At 34.2% G+C, this 20,000-nt stretch overlaps 1 protein-coding gene across 1 annotated transcript in view; it reads left to right on the top strand.

The window, feature by feature from the left end:
* The window catches only part of LOC104072332 (ryanodine receptor 3-like), a gene marked incomplete at both ends in the record, with an annotated part of 79,661 nt that extends 60,052 nt beyond the window's left edge, over positions 1-19,609 (top strand). Inside the window, 14 exons of the mRNA XM_009576488.1 lie at positions 152-299; positions 1,244-1,449; positions 2,145-2,319; positions 3,981-4,189; positions 5,454-5,638; positions 6,358-6,394; positions 6,753-6,913; positions 7,467-7,632; positions 11,069-11,155; positions 11,529-11,755; positions 12,801-13,602; positions 14,126-14,326; positions 14,925-15,027; positions 19,472-19,609. Coding sequence (XP_009574783.1) covers positions 152-299; positions 1,244-1,449; positions 2,145-2,319; positions 3,981-4,189; positions 5,454-5,638; positions 6,358-6,394; positions 6,753-6,913; positions 7,467-7,632; positions 11,069-11,155; positions 11,529-11,755; positions 12,801-13,602; positions 14,126-14,326; positions 14,925-15,027; positions 19,472-19,609 — 2,845 coding nt within the window. The remainder of the gene's footprint in view (positions 1-151; positions 300-1,243; positions 1,450-2,144; positions 2,320-3,980; positions 4,190-5,453; positions 5,639-6,357; positions 6,395-6,752; positions 6,914-7,466; positions 7,633-11,068; positions 11,156-11,528; positions 11,756-12,800; positions 13,603-14,125; positions 14,327-14,924; positions 15,028-19,471) is intronic.
* Positions 19,610-20,000: the final 391 nt, after the last annotated feature.

Genomic DNA, 20,000 nt, shown 5'->3' with positions numbered 1-20,000 from the left:
ATTGGGCTTGCATTCAGAGAACTGTTCTTCATCAGTATTGTTTCTCTCCTGCAATCTTCACATTATTTCAGAATACACTCTGTCTCGTATAAAATCTTTGTGATGTTTAAACACAGTTTTCTTCTTGTTCTTTTTTTATAACCCCTTTTAGGATCTTAAGAACAAACGTAATCCTCGCCTAGTGCCATATGCATTATTAGATGAACGTACTAAAAAATCAAACAGAGATAGCCTTCGTGAAGCTGTGAGAACATTTGCGGGCTATGGTTATAGTATTGAGCCACCTGATCAAGAGATAGGTATGTACTTTCAATATGAATCATGGCCTTTTTTTCCCCTCACTGCTGGGAAAAAAACATAAAACACTGAAATAGATAGGGAAGACATAAGATATGAATTAATAGTACTGTATTTTTGCAGTGGACTTTAATGAAAGGTGCAAATATACTTTGTAAATTACTTGTATATTACTTAGATATATTCTTTTTAAAGATTGGTTGTAGTTAATGATATGATAATTCTAATTTCCATGATTTTTAGATTGGAGAAAATCTGGAGTGTGAGTGGACATACTGGTTTTCATTTGGAAATAATGAAAGAAATAAAATAATATGGGATTAATTTAAAAGAATTTTTTTACATGGTATGCAGATTAGGTTTAACTACTTCAAATCAAACTTGGTTCTTAAGAAGTAGTCAAAGAAGTGCACCAAGTTCAGTAATTTTTTTAATTGAAATGAGGAGCAGAAATTTGTTTAGAAGTTTTCTTCATATTTGCTATGCCACTGTAATTTTTTGACAAAAATACGAACCAAAACAAAACTTATTTGATAATTTTTTTAAAATGTTCTAAATGTATTGACTTGTGTAGGCAAGTGTTTTTGTTTTATTGTAGTACTGCATTATTGCATTGGATTGTATTGCATGTAGTAATCTTACACTTCTGAGGTTTCCTCTAGTCAGTTTTGTGTTTGGGGCTCTGCATTGAGTGATACTTTGAAATACTCTGATTCTAAATAGCGGATAATCGCTCATCCTGTATAGAATCAGAATGTGGGAGGCTCTGTATGCTGATTACTGTTCCTCCTTTTTTAACTTTTACTATGAAGGTTCTTAAACATGAAAGATAATGGCTGTTTTCAGAGATAGAAAATGCTGGGGACAGATGAAGAGCTAAACGGTGGCATTTATAGTTTCATCTAATTATAAAAGGTGGGGTTTTTTTCTCTGTTTATTTTTACAGCTGACCAAACAGTGGAAAAAGTCAGCATTGACAAGATACGATTTTTCAGAGTAGAACAGTCTTATGCAGTGAAGTCTGGAAAGTGGTACTTTGAATTTGAAGCTGTGACAGGTGGAGATATGCGTGTTGGCTGGGCCAGGCCAGGCTGTCGACCTGACATAGAATTGGGCGCTGATGACCAAGCATTTGTATTTGAAGGAAGCAAAGTCAGTACATCTTTATCTTTTTTTTGACCTATAAACCTACCGTATAGGTTTCCTCTGTATAGTCCAGATCAACTACTGTAATATTTTTGACTCATATAAAGAGATCTCTGAGCTCTGTTTCATGCTGCATAGTATCTGCATTTCGGTTCTGGTTGTTGAAATTATGCTAACAAAAATGTGTTGGTTTATATCTATCTTCCTAGGATATACCCAACTGAGTAAAGAAGTCTGTTATAAGCGTAAACAAAATACAGCATTCACTTCCTTTTTTTGTAAGTGGTGTTTTACAAAAATAAAGCAAAGATTCTTCAATGACTGGAAGAGAGAACCACAGTTCTGTTTTCCCTTTTCTGTCTTTTCTGCTTTCTGTGCATTCTTTCTTCCCAAACTTGACTCCTAAAGGACCAGAAGGATGATAATGACACTGCATGTGAGAAGTGGAATCCAATAAACAATGGTTATCATCCAGGTTCTAAATTGCTGTTTGCATATTACTGAAGTTAGGGTGCCTTAGTTTCTGTATGTGAAATAACTAAGATAATAATTAAATTAATTACCTGAAAGCCATGGTCAGTACTGTTTGCAAATTACTTTGGGATCCTGGAAGGTGAAATATTTGTTTGTTTTGCTTTATTTATTTTGTGTTTTATGTTTTAATTTTAGCATGGTGTTTATTTACTTGTTTTTTTGTTCAGGGCCAGCGTTGGCATCAAGGCAGTGGATTCTTTGGACGAAGCTGGCAACCAGGAGACGTGGTTGGTTGTATGATAAACTTGGATGACAAATCAATTATCTTTACTCTGAATGGAGAGTTGCTTATAACTAGTAAAGGTTCAGAACTTGCGTTTGCTGACTTTGGAATAGAAAGTGGTAATTTTCTTTTTATAATTACATGGTTATGAGAAGAAAAGAAAAAACAAAACCCAGACAAACTAGTCTGTCATAATGGCTTAGTGAGCTGAGAAATCGTGTTTCACTGATGTGAACCTTCAGGCTGTGCTACACATTAACTTCACAAAAATTTATTTTAAGACCGCTTATATGGCACAAATTGATTTTCTTTTTTTTCTTTAACCACAAGAAGATATTAATGGGATTTCAGTAATCAGAATGAGTAAATTTTCTTCAAGCCTTGTTAGGCTTACTCACAGGACTGAACTTCAGCGTTAAGAAGAAGTGGTAATAATCAGCACCTTGAAAAATTCCCAAAAGCTGAAAATGTAGTCTCTGATTATCTCACTGGAGCATACATGTATTATGTTCTTGTCTGTGAAGGACAAAATGAGTACTATGTGGTGAGAAGCTGCACCAAAAGAACAACTCTTTGCAACATAAATTGAGTCTGATTTGTAATTTTTTTTTCTCTGTCCTATTCATAGCTTTTCTGCATTTCTCCTTTTCCAGGGCTATTTTTCCTCTTCTGTTTTTGGCCTTTGCTTTTTTGAACAATATTATCTACATGACTGTATTGAAGGAGGCAGGGAGTATTTTCAAACTGTTTTCTTTTATTTTTTAGTTGACATTTTCTTTGGAAGCATATCTCCTCCAACCAGTAGTAGCTTCATGCCCATTAGTAATTGCCAAAAGACTTTGCAATTGCTTACTGTCCCTCTTTGGTCTGACCATTGATGCAGTTTTTCTAATGGTAGAGAGTGAGGGACTGTCTTAAGAGAGCTTTTCTGAAGGCTTAAAATTGAAGCGTAGGAGAGAAAATTTCTCCTTTAGAGGTTGAACTATTGGCTTTTGGCTGAAATTGCTCCAAGTCCTGTTTCTTGCGAGATGGAGAAATAATTCAACACCCTTTCATCCCTGTCTATTGGCTGCTACATGTATATGGAGACCAAAAAAGTTCGGTCATGAAAAATGCCAGCATTAAAGAAGTGTATATTTAACCATCATGAATGATGGAGGGATGAAGGTTGGAAACAAATTTCTAGCTACTGATGACAAACTAAATTTTAAACAGATGTACTGAGGTACCTGAACCTCATCTCAAAGTCCTTTTGAAACGTCAGTGCCCTCAGAGAGCATACTTAACATTTGCTAATAACTTTGATCTAGCCAACATTGTCTTCCGGTGTCCAATTCATTGTATAAAGGCATGTTTATTAGTCTAAAAATGATGAAGATAACTGATTCTCCTAATAAATGAATAACTGGTTTGATAAATCTTGGTTTTTTAAATCTGATTGTTCACAAAACTACCTCTTGACTTGACATTTTTTTGTTTGTTGTTCACACAAATCTACTAACTAATAACAATTGTTAAACTGGTTTAATGCTTAAATAAATGGGATAGTGTGTGTAATGTCGATTCATTGCCTACGTCCTCAGGGTTTTTGGTAGCAATTATATTGAACTTAAGCCACCTTCAATATTAATGTTTTAAATGCTTGCTATGTCATCACTTCATGTGCATTACTTGTAGGAGCTAAAGTTTAGTTCACATTAGATGGATCCAAAATAGAATGCTTGTATTCTCCAAATAAATTACTGTTGGCTTTTTCGTTGTTGTTGTATCGTTTTCTTAGGTTTTGTTCCAATTTGTGCACTGGGTCTATCTCAGATTGGTCGTATGAACCTTGGAATGGATGCCAGTACATTCAAGTATTATACAATGTGTGGCCTTCAAGAAGGTTTTGAACCTTTTGCTGTGAACATGAACCGAGATGTTGCTATGTGGTTTAGTAAACGCTTACCAACATTTGTCAATGTGCCAAAAAATCATCCTCACATTGAGGTAACATTACATGTTGGGGAGACACCTGTTTATCAACTGTTTGTTTAGCAAGCTGAGACTTTAAACCCTTACTAATACTTACTGTCATCAGATAGTTTGTCATATAAATCTATTAAGTCACTCTTAGATAATTCCAGATGATCTTGTCTGTCTCCAACTTCATTTATGGTAGTATTACCATTCATATGGGTATACCTATCTGTTCTATTCTATGTCTTACTAATTTATGTTGTTGTGATTAGCTTCTTGAAACATGTCAGTTGTGATGTCTTAGAACCATTTTTTATTTTCTACCTTACATTTGCTTCCATTTTCTTAAACCTTCTCTACTATACATTCTTCTTAAATATCTAAAAATTGTCAGCTGAATTCAGCATCACTTAAGCTAATGGAAGTGTGAGCTAAACAAAGACTGATTTAGTCCACTTCACTAATCTGAGGGACATTTAAGTGTACCTGTCGTGTCGTTGAGTGTTATCTGTTTCGTTCATTCTTATGATGCACCAGTGATAGGAATTCCACAAATCCTTAACTGATCTAGTCTAGAGCAGAATAATATGTCCTATGTTTTGTATAAAATATTCCATATTAATATATTCCACAATTTCCTGATCAGCTTTTTTACTATAATCCCTAGGCCATTTAGTTTAATTTAAGTGTTTAGCCAATTATTCCCTAATACTTGTCTTTGAACATGACCTTCTTAAACAAAATACACTTCACTGAATTCCAACTAAATGATCTCAGCATTTTTTTCAGTTTATCAGGATCATTTCAACTGTATTCCTGTCTTCAAAAGTTTTTGAAATGTTCCTGTCACTGAGTTTAAATGCATACTCACTTTTTCAGCACAAGGAAAAATAATAATATCAGACTCGGACTTCATAATGATCATCTGAAGGATTCTAATTGATATTTCCTTGTGTTGTGGTAGAAAACTACCGATTCTTGTGAAGCAATTTTTCAATGACTTGTGCACTCAAAGTGAATTAATTTAATAAAATCTATACTTTTGTTTTTTTAAATGCTGTATGGACCAATTTGAAAATATTTACTGTAGTCAGGATATACTGAATCTGTTGCTTCCCTTGCTCTTCAGGCTAGATTCCCTGTAAGAGAAGAAAGTTGCATAGTTTTGAAATTAATTCATTTTGAATAATTTAAGTTGACTCTTCAAGTTATCTCATCCTCTAGTTGCTTAATGAAAGTTTTCAGCATTTTTCTTGGAATAGTATTATTTTAAAATTATTTCTATTATTTTTAGATATGGAGAATTGATGGAACCATTGAGAATCCACCTCGGCTAAAAGTTACTCACAAAACATTTGGCACACAGAACAGCAATTCAGACATGATATATTGTCGTTTGAGTATGCCCATTGAGTTCCGCTCATCATTCAACTTTGGCATGGGTGTGGAAAATGCTTCATCTGATGTTTTCCAAAAACGGTTAGGCTTGCTTTTAGTTATCCTATTTCATGCTTTCAATGTAAATGTAATATGTTCTATTATTCTTTATGACTGTACACTCATGATTTTATACTTGTTTTTGCACTAAGCACACACTATCATGGGATGCATGTTAATGAGGTTTTTTTGTTCTCAATGGTTTTAATAAATATATAATACAATTTGCTGCAGAATGCTATATCCAGACAAGAGAGAATCGTTTCTGAAGAGGTGCATCACAAGGTTTATAATTATTCATTGCTAAGCAGCTGCCATCCTTTCAAAATCATTGGGATTTGCAAAGCTCTTCAGCCAGGCTGGAAACCACCTCAGAATCTTTTGTCCACCCAATTAATGCTCATCTACATTATTGTTCAATAGCTCATTGTTATTGGAAAAATGACTAATCCATGCAAAGAAAAAAAGATTGTGAGACAGATTTTTAAAGAGACCAGGTGCTGCTGAGTTCAGCACCTTCCAGCATTGCCTTCACCTTTAGTTAATTGCTGTAAATCTATCTCTTCTCCCCTCTCCACCTTAACTGCAATCAATTATTTTGGATATATTTGTATCCTGTACAGTCTTTGCATACTTAATTTGCATACTCAGTACCCAGCAAACATGAGTTAGCTTGTAAGTACACTTAGTTTAATAATGAGTACTTTTTTTTACTACTTTTTTTTTTTTAAACTAATTTACTGATGTTCCTTTATCTTTAGAAAGCACAGCCAAGAAATTGCTGCTCCTTCTACTATAGTAAGTAAATACGTTGAGATGCTTAGTTCTTCTTACTTTATGAAGTAAATTTAGTCGTGGCAGCATGTTGATTAGAAATTGATCTGTTGAAAGAAGCCTTTTTAATCATTTGCTATGATATAACACTGTGAATAAATAATAATGCCCAGAGTTGTATGATTAGAGGCATAAACCTCACTATCTTAAACAGTAGTCTGTTTTTTTTAAATTTAGGAGCATTTTAAATGACTTATTAAGAGAATGTGAATTACTGTTATTAAAGTTTGATATATAGGAGATTTTTTTAATCACTATTTGAGTATTTCTTCATAAAATAATTTTGATTTCTGTTACTAATATGTTCTTTTCCTCTTTTCAGTATTTTTATTCACTACGGATATTTGCTGGCCAAGACCCATCCTCTGTCTGGGTTGGCTGGGTAACACCAGACTATCATTTTTACAGTGAGAATTTTGACCTAAATAAAAATTGTACAGTGACAGTTACTTTAGGTGATGAGAGAGGCAGGGTTCATGAAAGGTATGGATTTATTTATCACTTATTAAAGATTGTATTTTAATACTGTTGTTCAACAGTGAATTATTCAAAAGCCTGATGATATTTTAAACGTTAATTTAAACTAATAAGAAAATTGATTATGGAGTTAGGAGTGTTCTGTGCTCATTTATATATGAATGTGTTTTACATAGACTTGTTAAAGTGAGTATATTTATCATTAATGTTCTGTTTGAAAGAATGTTTTGTGGTGCTTCTTTCTTTTAACATCCATATTTGGTCACTGTGGATGAACCTGTTATTTGTTTTAATGTGTCTTACATAAGCACACAGAAGTATGTGAAATTGTTTCATAATTATAAAAAAGGAAAAAAAAAAGGTCCATTTAGTCTAATCCCTTACCCATGATGCTTACATTATTAAAAAAAAGGGGGGTTGTTAATGAGAAAACAAAACTAATAGCACAAGCACCTTTGACGATCTCTATTACTCCATTGAAAAGTACATCTTCACTGAATACTTGGTCAAGTTTAAAGTGACCTATGATTTGTTTTCTTTGTTCTTGCTGTTCTTTCAGTGTGAAGCGCAGCAATTGCTATATGGTTTGGGGAGGAGATGTAATTGCGAATTCCCAGAGATCAGGTCGCAGTAATGTTGATTTAGAAATTGGATGCTTTGTTGACCTGGCTACTGGAATGTTGTCATTCACAGCCAATGGAAAAGAGCTTGGCACTTGTTATCAGGTATTACCAGATTTTCAGGAAGCTATCTAATAAGCTGGTCATTTCGATGCTATTATAAAATTGTTTTTTCTTGTTCAGAAATCTAACTGAACACTATTCGTGTGACAATAACATGTTTTCCTATATTATTCTGTTTTATCCCTCTTTTTTTCTCTCTCTTTTGTAAGGCTACATTTTTCCAACTTCTTACAGTTGTTTCAAATGTTGAGGAAGGACTATGGGTAGATATGTTCAGAAAAATATTTTTTTACCTCTCAATTCTTGTGGTTCATAATCTTGATTTATAATGTCAACTATTATTTAAAATATTTTTTGTCAACTAAATCTGTTATACAATATAGGGGAAATAATTATTTAAGTTAGCATAAGGTCAAAATTAGACTTTAGATATAGTAATTTTTGGTGTGGATTGAGAAAAGAAATTTAGTTTATTATTACCAGGTTTTGTGTCTTCTGCAGATAGCTATGATTTGGACATCTTGTGATTTGTTAAGTTTCAAAACCCAGAATTCAAATATGCGTTAATGTGCAAAGCCAAAATAAATGGGGTGGGCCCTAAATGCTATTAATGTTCTCAAAACGTGGAGTCATTATGCGAATGGATCAGTAGTTAACAGAAGTTTTCAGCACCAGATTGATGAGATTTGCTCTTAGTAAAATCAGTTGTCCATAGCGGAGCATCTACTGTGCAAGAGATTATCCGGTGTTAGGACCAATGCATCGCTTTCTTCTATGTCAACAAAACCTCCACAAATCTGTAATACAAATGAAACTTAAATGTTACTCAACTACATTTAGTGGAACTTTGTATACTGACTCCATTGAAAATGAATGTGGCAGAGTTGCACACAGACTGTAAGTGGGGGTGGAGATGATCTAGCAGCTGTGATTTTGGTATATTTTATAAGAGTAGTCAGAGACTTCAGTGCCATGCTGGGAGGATATTAAATGTCGACATCCTGGGAAAAGAAAACAGGAGATGAAAGTGATTAAGCCCCATGCTTTGCTGTTTTTTTAGCTAGATTAAAAATTAATATGACAGCTTCTGAACAAAGCCATGGAAGTTTTAGTGTAAAAAGCACTTTCAGGTTTTTCCTCTTATGACTTGCAATTAATGTAACCACGTTCTTTGTACTAAATTTAAAGTCATCTCAGAAAATAAAATTATTTCTCTTCTGTTTCCTCTCTTTTCCACGGAAAAATACCTGGAGTTGCTTTTGGAAATGTTTTTCAATAAACCTGTTAGCACCTGGTCTGTTGAAAAATGAGAACACCCAGCACTTCCTGTAAAGATACAATGGTATATTCCAACAGGCGTATTACGTCTGAGGGTGAAATATTTCTCAACTTTTGCTTATTTCAAGTAATTTAAATCTTTTCTCTATTTTTGAAAGTAGTGAAAATAGTCTTATGTAGTTTTCATTTTCATTTCTTGAATATTTTTACCGTAAAATAAAATCTTTAAAATACTTCAGTAAATCTAATCTCTCACCCATATTGCAGCAAATGACTGATATTTGGCCAGACTGATCCTGGGCTAGAGGCTGCAGGATAATTATTTTAACCTTGTAACTGTTTGCACTTTTCATTTTGATTAACTGAAGTAGAGGGACAATATTTGTATGCTGTTTTCATTTTAAAAGACCTACAGGTCAATATATTGAGGAGAAGAAATGCATTTTGCTGTAGTTCTTGATCTAACTATTGAATGCCATGGTGATATTCAGAAAATAACCCACTGTCTATAATAGAAAAGTAAATGAAAGATAGTGTATACATATATATTTGAGATTTCGTCATTAATTGTCAGGCCAATGTTAAGGTATTCGTAACAGAAAGGACATCTTAAATATTAGTTTACATGACGTTTTATTTTATTCTGAGTTAGTAATGGTTTTCTGACCTTCAAACAAGGTTAGAAATTATAAATTCAATTATTATTACTAGGAAATACCTATCTTTGGTCAGAGGCTGAGAGTTATATTGTCTCAGTTACTTTCAGGCTTTAATGAAATAAAAGACACATTTTATTAGTAGTGTATTTCAGTCCAGGATACCTTTTGTTTCTGGATTTGGGTTTATGGTTTTTTTCCTTATCAAAATGATTAGAATGTACATACCTGGCCCTACTTTATTTTGTCTATCCCAATAGTCATAGTTCTGCAGAAACTTTATTCTGCACGCATGGTATTATTTTACATTTTGTTTAAGTTATATTGTGTTTTGGAGATGTTTTCTTGTCTAAAAGAATATGGATTTTTTTTTTTTTTGTGACTCTCAGTTTATTGTTTTGCAATTTTTGATAGTTTGCTATCCTCAAAGTTAGGAGTTTACTCCTTCACAGCACGAGTATTGTAATTGTACTTAGCATGTATAATGTATATGCATAGTACACAAAATACACAATGATGTGATTAAAGTATTTAATTGAACTCCTGAAACGTTGAATTGATTGTATCGAGCATACCTTTTTTCAGCCACCCTGAGCACTGAAGTCTTTTTAATAATATACTGCTCTATAAGCATCTTTTTAATTCTTTTTTTCATGGCAGTAGGGGTGGGTGATCTTGTAGAGAATTCTTCAGAATAAACTAGTATTACTGACATGTACTTTGAGTCCAGCTGTAATGGGGAAATGAGGATAATGTAGCTGTCAAAAAAATCCCAAACCCAAACAGACACTTTAAAACTTCAGCACTGTGATTCAGTGTGATTCACTGTGATTTCATAAGACTGCAGACAAATGCTAAGCCTGGAAATAAAGAGATCTTTGAGATCTTTACAAAAATTACATTCTTCTACTTTTGGAGTATGGATCAGAAATTCACTGATCTTAATAGGAGATAAAGATTTGCACTATCCCAATCAAATGATGCGCTCTCACCCTCTTCTTATCCCCCTCTGGCTACCTTTGTCTTAGAAATTTAGAAATTTGTTTTTGAGCTTTTTTGGGAGTGATTATTTTGTCCAGCATAAAATGTGAAAGAACTCTGAAATATGTGTGGTGGTCTAAAAAGCTGTATTCTACCCTGTGTTGGGGGTGCATTTCCTGGAGCAAGAGCCAAAGTATGTAGCTGTAAAGTGGCTGGATTTTTAAGGAGCTGCTCTAGAATGAGGTGTTGGATCTGGATATGTTTGAGAAGAATAAACACATGGTATTACCAAAGTTCTTGTTATGGGTGTTGAGAGCACATAAGGCAGCAGACACACCTGCCTGAAAGTTAGGTGGGCCTATAAAGATAACTCAGCAAATGCTTTACTATATTAGAGGTAAACTACAGGTAGACACTAATCAACACTTCAATACAGTGTCTGCAGTTATTTGATAATGAAGTATAAGCTATATAGTATTTATTTTATGTTGTATCATATTGTGGGAGGAGATTCTTGTTGCTTTTTTAATTTTTAAAATTTTTTAATCTCATTTCTCTTCTAGGTTGAACCAAACACAAAGCTTTTTCCAGCAACTTTTGTACAGCCTACGAGCACTAACTTGATTCAGTTTGAACTTGGTAAATTAAAGGTACAAAATATTCTCTATAAAGGTGCTTTTTAAAATCTGTTTATTTCCACAGACATTTCTGCTCAGTTGAATTTGTTTGGGAAGATTGAATCAATGGCGTGACTTTTTATTTGACTTCTACATTTACCTCTGTAAATGTAATTATTATATGAAGTTAATTGTTCAACAACTTCAGTTTATTTTGACAAATAGTTTAGATTTATTTGGAGAGAACACCTTTAATGCTGGTTTTTTTAAATGGATTTTGTTTATTGCAATAGTATATGTTTCTATTAGTACTTTGCTATCAATAAATGATACTTCCTTTTGGTATTATAGGTTTAGTCATAATTAGATGTTACAAAAATAATTTTAATACACTTGTTTGTTTCAGAATACCATGCCTTTATCAGCCGCAATTTTTAAAAGTGAAGAAAGAAATCCTGTTCCTCAGTGTCCCCCTCGCCTTGATGTGCAAACAATTACACCTGTTTTATGGAGCAGGATGCCAAACAGCTTTCTGAAAGTAGAAACTGAGCGTGTCAGTGAACGTCATGGCTGGGTTGTGCAGTGTTTGGAACCTCTGCAGATGATGGCACTTCATATCCCAGAAGAAAACAGGTACATTTGGAAAGAACGGCAGTGACTTAATGTGGACAAAATGTATTGAAAGCTGATACCTGGGTATTGGTTAAACCTGCTTTGGAGAATATTTACACTGGAGTTGTTTAAAATTTCTGATCTTATCTGCTTTAATATCATATTCGTGAAGTTTAAGTAGATTCAAGAATTGAATAATTTTAATGCCATGTGATGACATTTGCATACATAAGAGAAAACATAACTATTTTGATTTTATTTAAATTATAAAATAATTTATAAATTGCTAGGTCTTTAAACATAGAGATTTTCACAGCTTGAAAAAAACAAATATAAAGAACACGCAAGTACTATTTTGCTGATTTTTTTTCTGTAATAAAAACATGTAATCTGTTCCTGTTTCATCTGCTGTGAATTTACATGAATTAAGTTTTTGTGTTCTTACTGACAAGATCCTGACTTTCTTAGATTTTCATTACGTTTTATCTTCAGAGTGAGGATAATAAAAATGTATCCAAATACCAAATATCGTAACCAGTGACAAATCAAACTATTAAGCAAAAGCTGTACTTTTATCAGTTATTTTGCAGCTTCTTTTAATAATTCAATAACCAATTTTATTTATTGTTAATAAAACTGAATTCAAGAAAAGAGTAAAAATTACTGTGTTTTGTGGAAAAAATGCAACAGTAATCCTCAATAAAGTATAAAGGCACTGTTTAGTGACAGTATTACCACAGAGTTTCAGCATTCCAAATGCATTTCTTTTAAAAACAAGCAAAAAATTTAAAAACAAAAAAAATTTACCATAGCTTCCAAAGAAGCTTTTCTATTTTACGTTTTTCCTTTTTTTTCCCTATGGAGTACTAATTGTAAATAATCTCATCAAATTATTACCACCATTTACTGTGGTTTAATGATCCACATGTTATCAGATTAGTCAGTATCAACCTTAATATTAATGGTTTAAAGTGAAACTGACCAAAATGTGCAGAGATTATAAAACTTTTCTTTTACAAAATTAGTGTTCATGAAATTGACTGGTGTTCTGTTTATTTCATAACAGATGCGTTGATATTTTGGAACTATGTGAACAAGAAGATTTGATGAAGTTTCACTACCACACTTTAAAACTCTATAGCTCAGTTAGTGCTTTAGGAAACACTAGAGTTGCTTATGCACTTTGTAGCCATGTGGACATATCTCAGCTATTTTATACGATAGATAATCAATATTTACCTGGACTCCTACGTTCTGGATTCTACGACTTGCTCATTAGTATCCATTTGGAGCACGCCAAGCAAGCCAAGCTCATAATGAACAATGAATTTATCATTCCAGTTACAGATGAAACTCGAACTATTAAATTATATCCTGATGAAACAAAGAAGCATGGTTTACCTGGAGTAGGGCTTAGCACTTGTCTGAAACCAGGCTTTAATTTTTCTACTCCATGCTTTATTGTGACCAGTGAGGAATGTCAAACATCCAGCCCAGAGATACCCCTTGATACACTTAAATCCAAAGCCATAAGTATGCTAACAGAGGCAGTACAGTGTAGTGGTACTCATATACGAGACCCTGTTGGAGGACAGGTTGCATTCCAGTTCGTTCCTGTTCTTAAACTGATAGCAACATTGCTCGTAATGGGGGTTTTTGATGATGATGATGTGAAGCAGGTGTTACTCCTCATTGATCCCAATGTGTTTGGAGATCACAAGGAAGAAACAGAAGAGGGGACAGAGAAGGAGGAAGTTACACAAGTTGAAGACAAAGCTGTAGAAGCTGGGGAGAAAGCAATAAAAGAAACAAAAGCTCCTGCAAAGGGCTTATTGCAGACAAGATTACCAGAATCTGTTAAGCTTCAGGTGATCATTTAATATAAATCTATTACATATGTTCTACTATTGATGAAAGAGAGGTAGTGCTTTTTGTCTGTTCTCTAGTTTGTAAGATTTAAAATCCTGAAGATCTTTATTCCACTTTGCCTTATAACCTCACATTAATAACCAAATTTAATGATGATGCAGTTTTTTCTACATGTATCTACACTCAAAATAGATATGCAAATACTTATTTCATAGGTGTATTTTAAAAGAAGGAGGGTTGGACCAGGTGTCTTTAAAGGACCCTTCCAACCCAAACTATTCTATGATTCTATGATTTCTACATGTTTTGAGTGCATGGAGTGAAAGATTGTGAATGCAACATAGTATTATCGATCAGATAATAAAACTGTATAAATTTGTCACCTTTAGAGTGTTAAAAGAAAAACAGGGGAAAAAAGTCTCTCATTTTTACAGCCTGTTGCAGTGTATAGTATCCACTGCAGTTCTTCCCCAATTAGAATTTGTTAAACTGTTGAACTTAAGTCTGGTTTTTCTATCCTAGATGTGTCATTTACTCAATTATTTCTGTGACTGTGAGCTACAACATAGAGTGGAAGCAATTGTATCATTTGCAGACCGATATGTATCAAAATTGCAATACAATCAGAAATACAGGTATAATGAACTCATGCAAGCCTTGAATATGTCTGCTGCTTTGACTGCCAAGAAGACTAAAGAATTTCGGTCTCCTCCTCAAGAACAGGTAATATTAAACAAATGGCTGAATCTAAAGATAAAAGAAATAATTTGTGATGGTAAAATAGACTTCTGACTTCTAAACTACCATTGGAACTGCTAGAGAACCAAAATTGAATTTGAAATAAAATTTATTAAGATGCCACAAAATACTGCATGTCAGAACGCTTATACCTGTACTTCAGAATTCAGGCTCTAAACCAGAGTTAACTTAGCATTTCTCAACAGTACAGAAAAATTGAACATTACTGCTCAATGCTGAGGAGCTGAGATTCATCCAGTTCTGCAAGCTGATGATAATTTGATAATTTAAGTTGTTAAAAGTTAGCATGAAGTTAGTGTTGTGCTGACATCTGTATGTTGGAAATAATCTTGTCTACCTCCAGGAAATAGCTTTATTATTAAGTGTAACTTATTTTGATGTTAATTGTAATTAAAGCCTATGAAGTACCATTGCTTTAGCATTTCCTTTAAGCTGTATTAGAAATCTATGTTTTATGTTAATTTGATTATAAATTTGATTATAAACAGGTAAAGTATGGCTATACATTAGAATACGTCTTAGGTTATCTCAATGTTTTAACTGTGTTTTAATTCCCTTAAAGATTAATATGTTGCTGAATTTTCAACTGGGAGAGGATTGTCCCTGTCCAGAGGAGATTCGGGATGAGTTATATGAATTTCATGATGATCTTCTAATTCACTGCGGTGAGTGGCAAGGTTTTGTTACATTTTTTGTTTGTGTTTTTGACACTTTACATGAAAGAAGAGCAGATCAGTTAAAAAAAATACTAGTATGAGGTTTTTTTGTTAGATGTATTACTGTGTACATGGTGACTTCCCTGACAGACTTTGGTGCATACTACAAAAATATGGGAAACCTATGCATGGTTTTAAGTTTCATTGTTGTATATCTATTAAATATTATCTGGTATTATTCTGTTTATATATCAATTTTAGACTTAATTAGAAAAAATAAAAATGATCCAAACAAGAAGGTTGGATGACCTTAAAAGATTTATATAGGCATGTATATGTGTGCAAACAGATAAAAGGTATTGAAAGAACATTATTGCTGTGAAGTTGAGCAGTAGAAAATTTAATAAAAAACACTAGATGAGGGGTGGTGCTGCTGCTTTAGTTTAGTGGGGTATACATAACTGTGATGGTCAATCGTTACAAAACACTACTGCACTGCAGATTACAGCTTGAGTTGCCCCAGTCATTGAATCTGAATTTCCTTAGGGTATCCTTAAGGGTGAGCTATATCAGATACCCTGTGCAATTTATGTGAGTTAAGGAATCACATTTTATATGTGATGCCAAAAATCTTCTGTTAGTCCATTGAGATCATAGTCTAATCAAGACAATCATGGAATTATTAGTCTATTTACACTGATACTAACATTTATAGTCTGAGTCATTCAGTTTTTACTGCTCATTCCCAATAATTATGCAGTTGAAACTGATATACACAAGCTTTTTCATATCTACCTACTTGGTAGATATATTGGTAGTCACTTTTCCAGTGCATTTCTTGGTCCTATGGTTGATGGCACCCATCTTGTTCAAGAAGAACAGGACAGGGTCATTGCAGGAATTGACAGCATCTCAAGTTCTTCCCCAGGAAGAGCATGGTAATCTTAACAGTTTCTTCCTCCTCCTCCTGTTTGCTTGAGGTCACCTTTAAATGTTTACTAATACAGTCTGCTAGTTCTTTCTTCACTGGTTATCCCTAAAACCAGCTTTACCCAGTTCATGGAATTGCATTCTTTTAGTGACCTGTAGTTAACAGTTTGTGATGTCTGTTTGTAGCCATGGTGCCTCCCATACCATTCTGTGCTTGTATTGTGAAAGCTTCTGCTATCATCTTGTGCTGCTATTTCCGAGTACCTGATTAGAACCTCCAGCAACCATCAAGCTGTGATTTCTCGATAAGCCAATTACCATTTTTCAATCACCTCAGCCTTAGCCTCAGCCAAAGATGAGTAGGTCAGTGGGTATCTAGGTTGTATTTCATCAGCTTATTTCTGAAGATATTGTATAAGACAGTATTAGAAGACCTTAAAATCAAGATTTGTATCTGTAAGGTTAACTACATTATAGGTGGAAATATAGTTGGTTTAATGTAATTTGGTTTTGACAATCCTGTGTTGATTGTTATTCATCCTTGCTTCTAAGTGCTTACCAAAAACTGCTTTTTTCATTCCGGCATTTTTGTTCCAAGCGTTGAAGTGAATAATTAATATTATAGTTACTCCTTTTTTCTACCATTTTTATTAAGATAGATACCATCATCTCTATTGTTCAGTCACTTAGTACTTGATCTGACCTATTTGGCATCAGAGAGTTCTCTGAGACTCCAGGATGATTATGGAAGACTCACAACTTACTTGGAAATGTCTTAACTCTGCAATATATTTATTTTACCTTGAAATCTTGTTGCTGGTATTGTTGAGTTAGCTTAGCTCCTGATCACTCTTCATCTTTTCATGAGGTGAAACCCTACTGATTGTAGGTTTTTTTTCTTTTTAGGGGTGTACTTTTATTATTGTTGTTGTGGTTTAACCTGGCAGGCAGCCAAACACTGCGCAGCCGTTCACTCGCTCCCTGTCCCTGCCCCCAGTGGGATGGGGGAGAGAATCAAGGAAAAAAAAAAAAATTTGTGGATTGAGGTAAAGGCAATTTAATAGAACACAAAAGGAAGGGAAAATAATAATAATAATAACAACAATAATAATAATAATAGAATGTACAAAATGAGTGATGCACAATGTAGTTGCTCACCACCCGCCGACCGATGCCTAGCCCATCCCCAGGCAGCAATCCTCCTCCCCAACCAACCCCCAGTTTATGTACTGAGCATGTTGTCATATGGTATGGAGTACCCCGTTGGCCAGTTGGGTCAGCTGTCCTGGCTATGCTTCCTCCCAGGTTCTTGTGCGCTGGCAGAGCGTGGGAAGCTGAAATGTCCTTGACTAGTGTAAACTTTACTTAGCAATAAATAAAACATCAGTGTGTTATCAACATTCTTCTTGTACTAAATCCAAACCACAACACTATTGCAGCTACTAGGAAGAAAATTAACTCTATCCCAGCTGAAACCGGGACATTGTTTACTACATTATAAATGTGTATGTTGAATGAGAGAGAGAATTGAAGATAGAGGAAGCACAGTCTCATGATTAAAGTAATTTATTGATTCTCTGGATACTAAACAAAACCATATTCATTACTTTGTACAGATTTATCATAGGTGGTCACTGCGGATAAATGCTCCTCATTATCTTTCAGGACTTAGTCCTGAAAATCGGTGCTAAGCAATCACAGCTGCAGATAAAATGAATAGTAGTTGTGCTTGGAATATTTAATCAGCTTTTTAATACTAAGTATACTATGCAGTCTAAGTGGAAAAATATGTATGCAATCAAGTAATTAAAAGCTGCTTCATAATGAATATATGCAAATAGTCTGAATTGAACTTACTCAGGCAGTCTTAATCCTAGCATGTTGTAACTGAGAGTGGTTAATTTTGCCAGCAAAATCGTAGTCCTCTATCGTAATTTTTGTGTGTAATGTCTTGGTTATAAACAAACCAAACAAATTTACAACAGATTTTATTGCATAATATCAAATTGACACTTATCTGGGTTGGAACCATCTGCTCCAGTGCATCAACCTCTGCCACTTGAATTAAGTGATTAGCCAGTAGCAACATGAGATGGTCAGCTTCTGAATGGATTGCAACTCTTAAGAGGATGCAGAATGAATAATGAATGATACGGAGCAGTGAATGAGACCCTGTCTGGAGCAGACCTGTCACAGACCCTATCTCCTCCAGTCCAACACTGTCTTAACTCATGATCCCAGTGCATTTCTTCTAGTCCGTCCATTTCAGCTTCTCAAGAGTTCTCCTCCCAGTGTCTCTCTCTTGCTTCCAGGGCCTAGCTTTTTTTTCAATGCCAGAGAGTTTCTTGCTTCCTTTAACATCCTTGTCTGCTTTCTCTTTCCTCTCCTTATTGGCTACATTTCCTGTTCTTACTTTTTCCAGACTCTGTAGCCTTACTTCATTCTTAGTTTTTCATTTTGCCCAGCCAGTCTCACTTTTCCCATTCCTTGAATTCCATATGTAGTCTCCAATTTCAGTTTCTAGATCTCTCATTCTCTCCCACTGCCACTGAATTTTTTCTTACTAGTCACTTAAGTCACTCCTAGTCACAACTTTAACTCCTTCCCCTTGGTAGCTGCCAGCAGCAAAGTTTTTCCAACCTGATACCGCATTTCAGTTCTTTTTTCCTTTCTTAGTTTCTTTTTTTAATACCAGTTTTAGCCTCTGCAGTTTATTGTTCTCCCTCTGCTCCAGCTTGTATATCTTTAGTATTCTGTCTGGAAATCTTTTCCTTTTCTCAATTTCACTTTGACCAGCAGCCAAACAGCAAAAGCTTACATTTCAGCTTGGCACAATCAGCTTTGGTCTGAAGGGAACCTGCTTACATGTTCTGTGCTTCTGCGCATTACACGTGCCATCTGATCATCACTAAGAGGTGTGAGAGATTTGAAAATGCTTTGAATGGTTGTGAAGCAATGTAGTGAACTGAACTGTATTAAACTACCTTGTAAAATGACATCCCATCTCATCATATACATTTTCATGAAAAACACGTATCACTGGTATGATCTCTGAACATCTGTCTTCTTACAGTTTTAAATTCAGTTAATATGTTTGTTTATGACTGCTAAATATTTCGACTGAAAAATATGTTGTGAGATACAGCCATACATTTCTTTCTTTAGCTTACATCCTGCAATATGAAACAAAGGGTCAGATATGTAATCGAATGTGACTTTGAGGCAAAATTAATTGCCATAGTAGAATCTTCAAAAAATACCATCTCTTTGGTCATAATACTGAAAAAATAATACTATAAATCTGGATATAAGAAGTATGGGTACCGAAATAAACATAATTTGAGGGGTGCTACTGTAACTAACATGTTAAAGCTGCTGGCCTTCCTACATTTTTTTTTTCCCCTGTATGAAATTTGCTGGTTAAAAAAAGTTCCTGTAGATGTTTTTGGTATTGTTTAAATACTGAAGGAGTTAATCTTCAAAGGTTAAGTTTTGTTTCTAACCAGTTTTATTATCTGCTAAGGTATTCCACTAGAAGAGGAGGAAGAGGAAGAGGAAGATTCTTCCCTGACTGGCAAACTCCGTTCATTAATGTACAAAATCAAAGGTCCACCAAAAGCAGAGAAAGTAGAACCTAAGGAGGAAGAAGAGAAATCTCCTAGTAAGTTTTCTTTCACATAAATACTTCCATGATGCAAGTGTTAGAGGTGTACACAGTCAACAAGAGTGTGTTTTCTAATAAAACTTTATAACGGACTGAAGAAGGAGACTACCTGTTTAAGTTCCTCCGCCTCTTAGAACAATTATCCTACATACTGAACATCTTAGATGCATTGTTAAACAAGAAGTTAAAATGGGTGGAAGATTTTGGATCCAGATCATTAATTCTGGGGTTGAAAATTTGCATGTTCTTTACAAACAAATGTAAAAAGTTAATTATGGCACAATAATCTAGACTCAAGCATTCCAAACTTGAGAAATTTCTATTTATGTGGTTTTTTTTAAATGCAAAAACTTTCTTCTTTACTGCTTAACTCTATTTCATCTTTCTT

The sequence above is a fragment of the Fulmarus glacialis genome, unplaced genomic scaffold (genome assembly GCF_000690835.1).
Source record: "Fulmarus glacialis isolate BGI_N327 unplaced genomic scaffold, ASM69083v1 scaffold3624, whole genome shotgun sequence".
Lineage (NCBI taxonomy): Eukaryota > Metazoa > Chordata > Aves > Procellariiformes > Procellariidae > Fulmarus > Fulmarus glacialis.
Note: the sequence above shows the minus strand (reverse complement) of the source record. Positions and strands in the feature narration are given on the sequence as shown.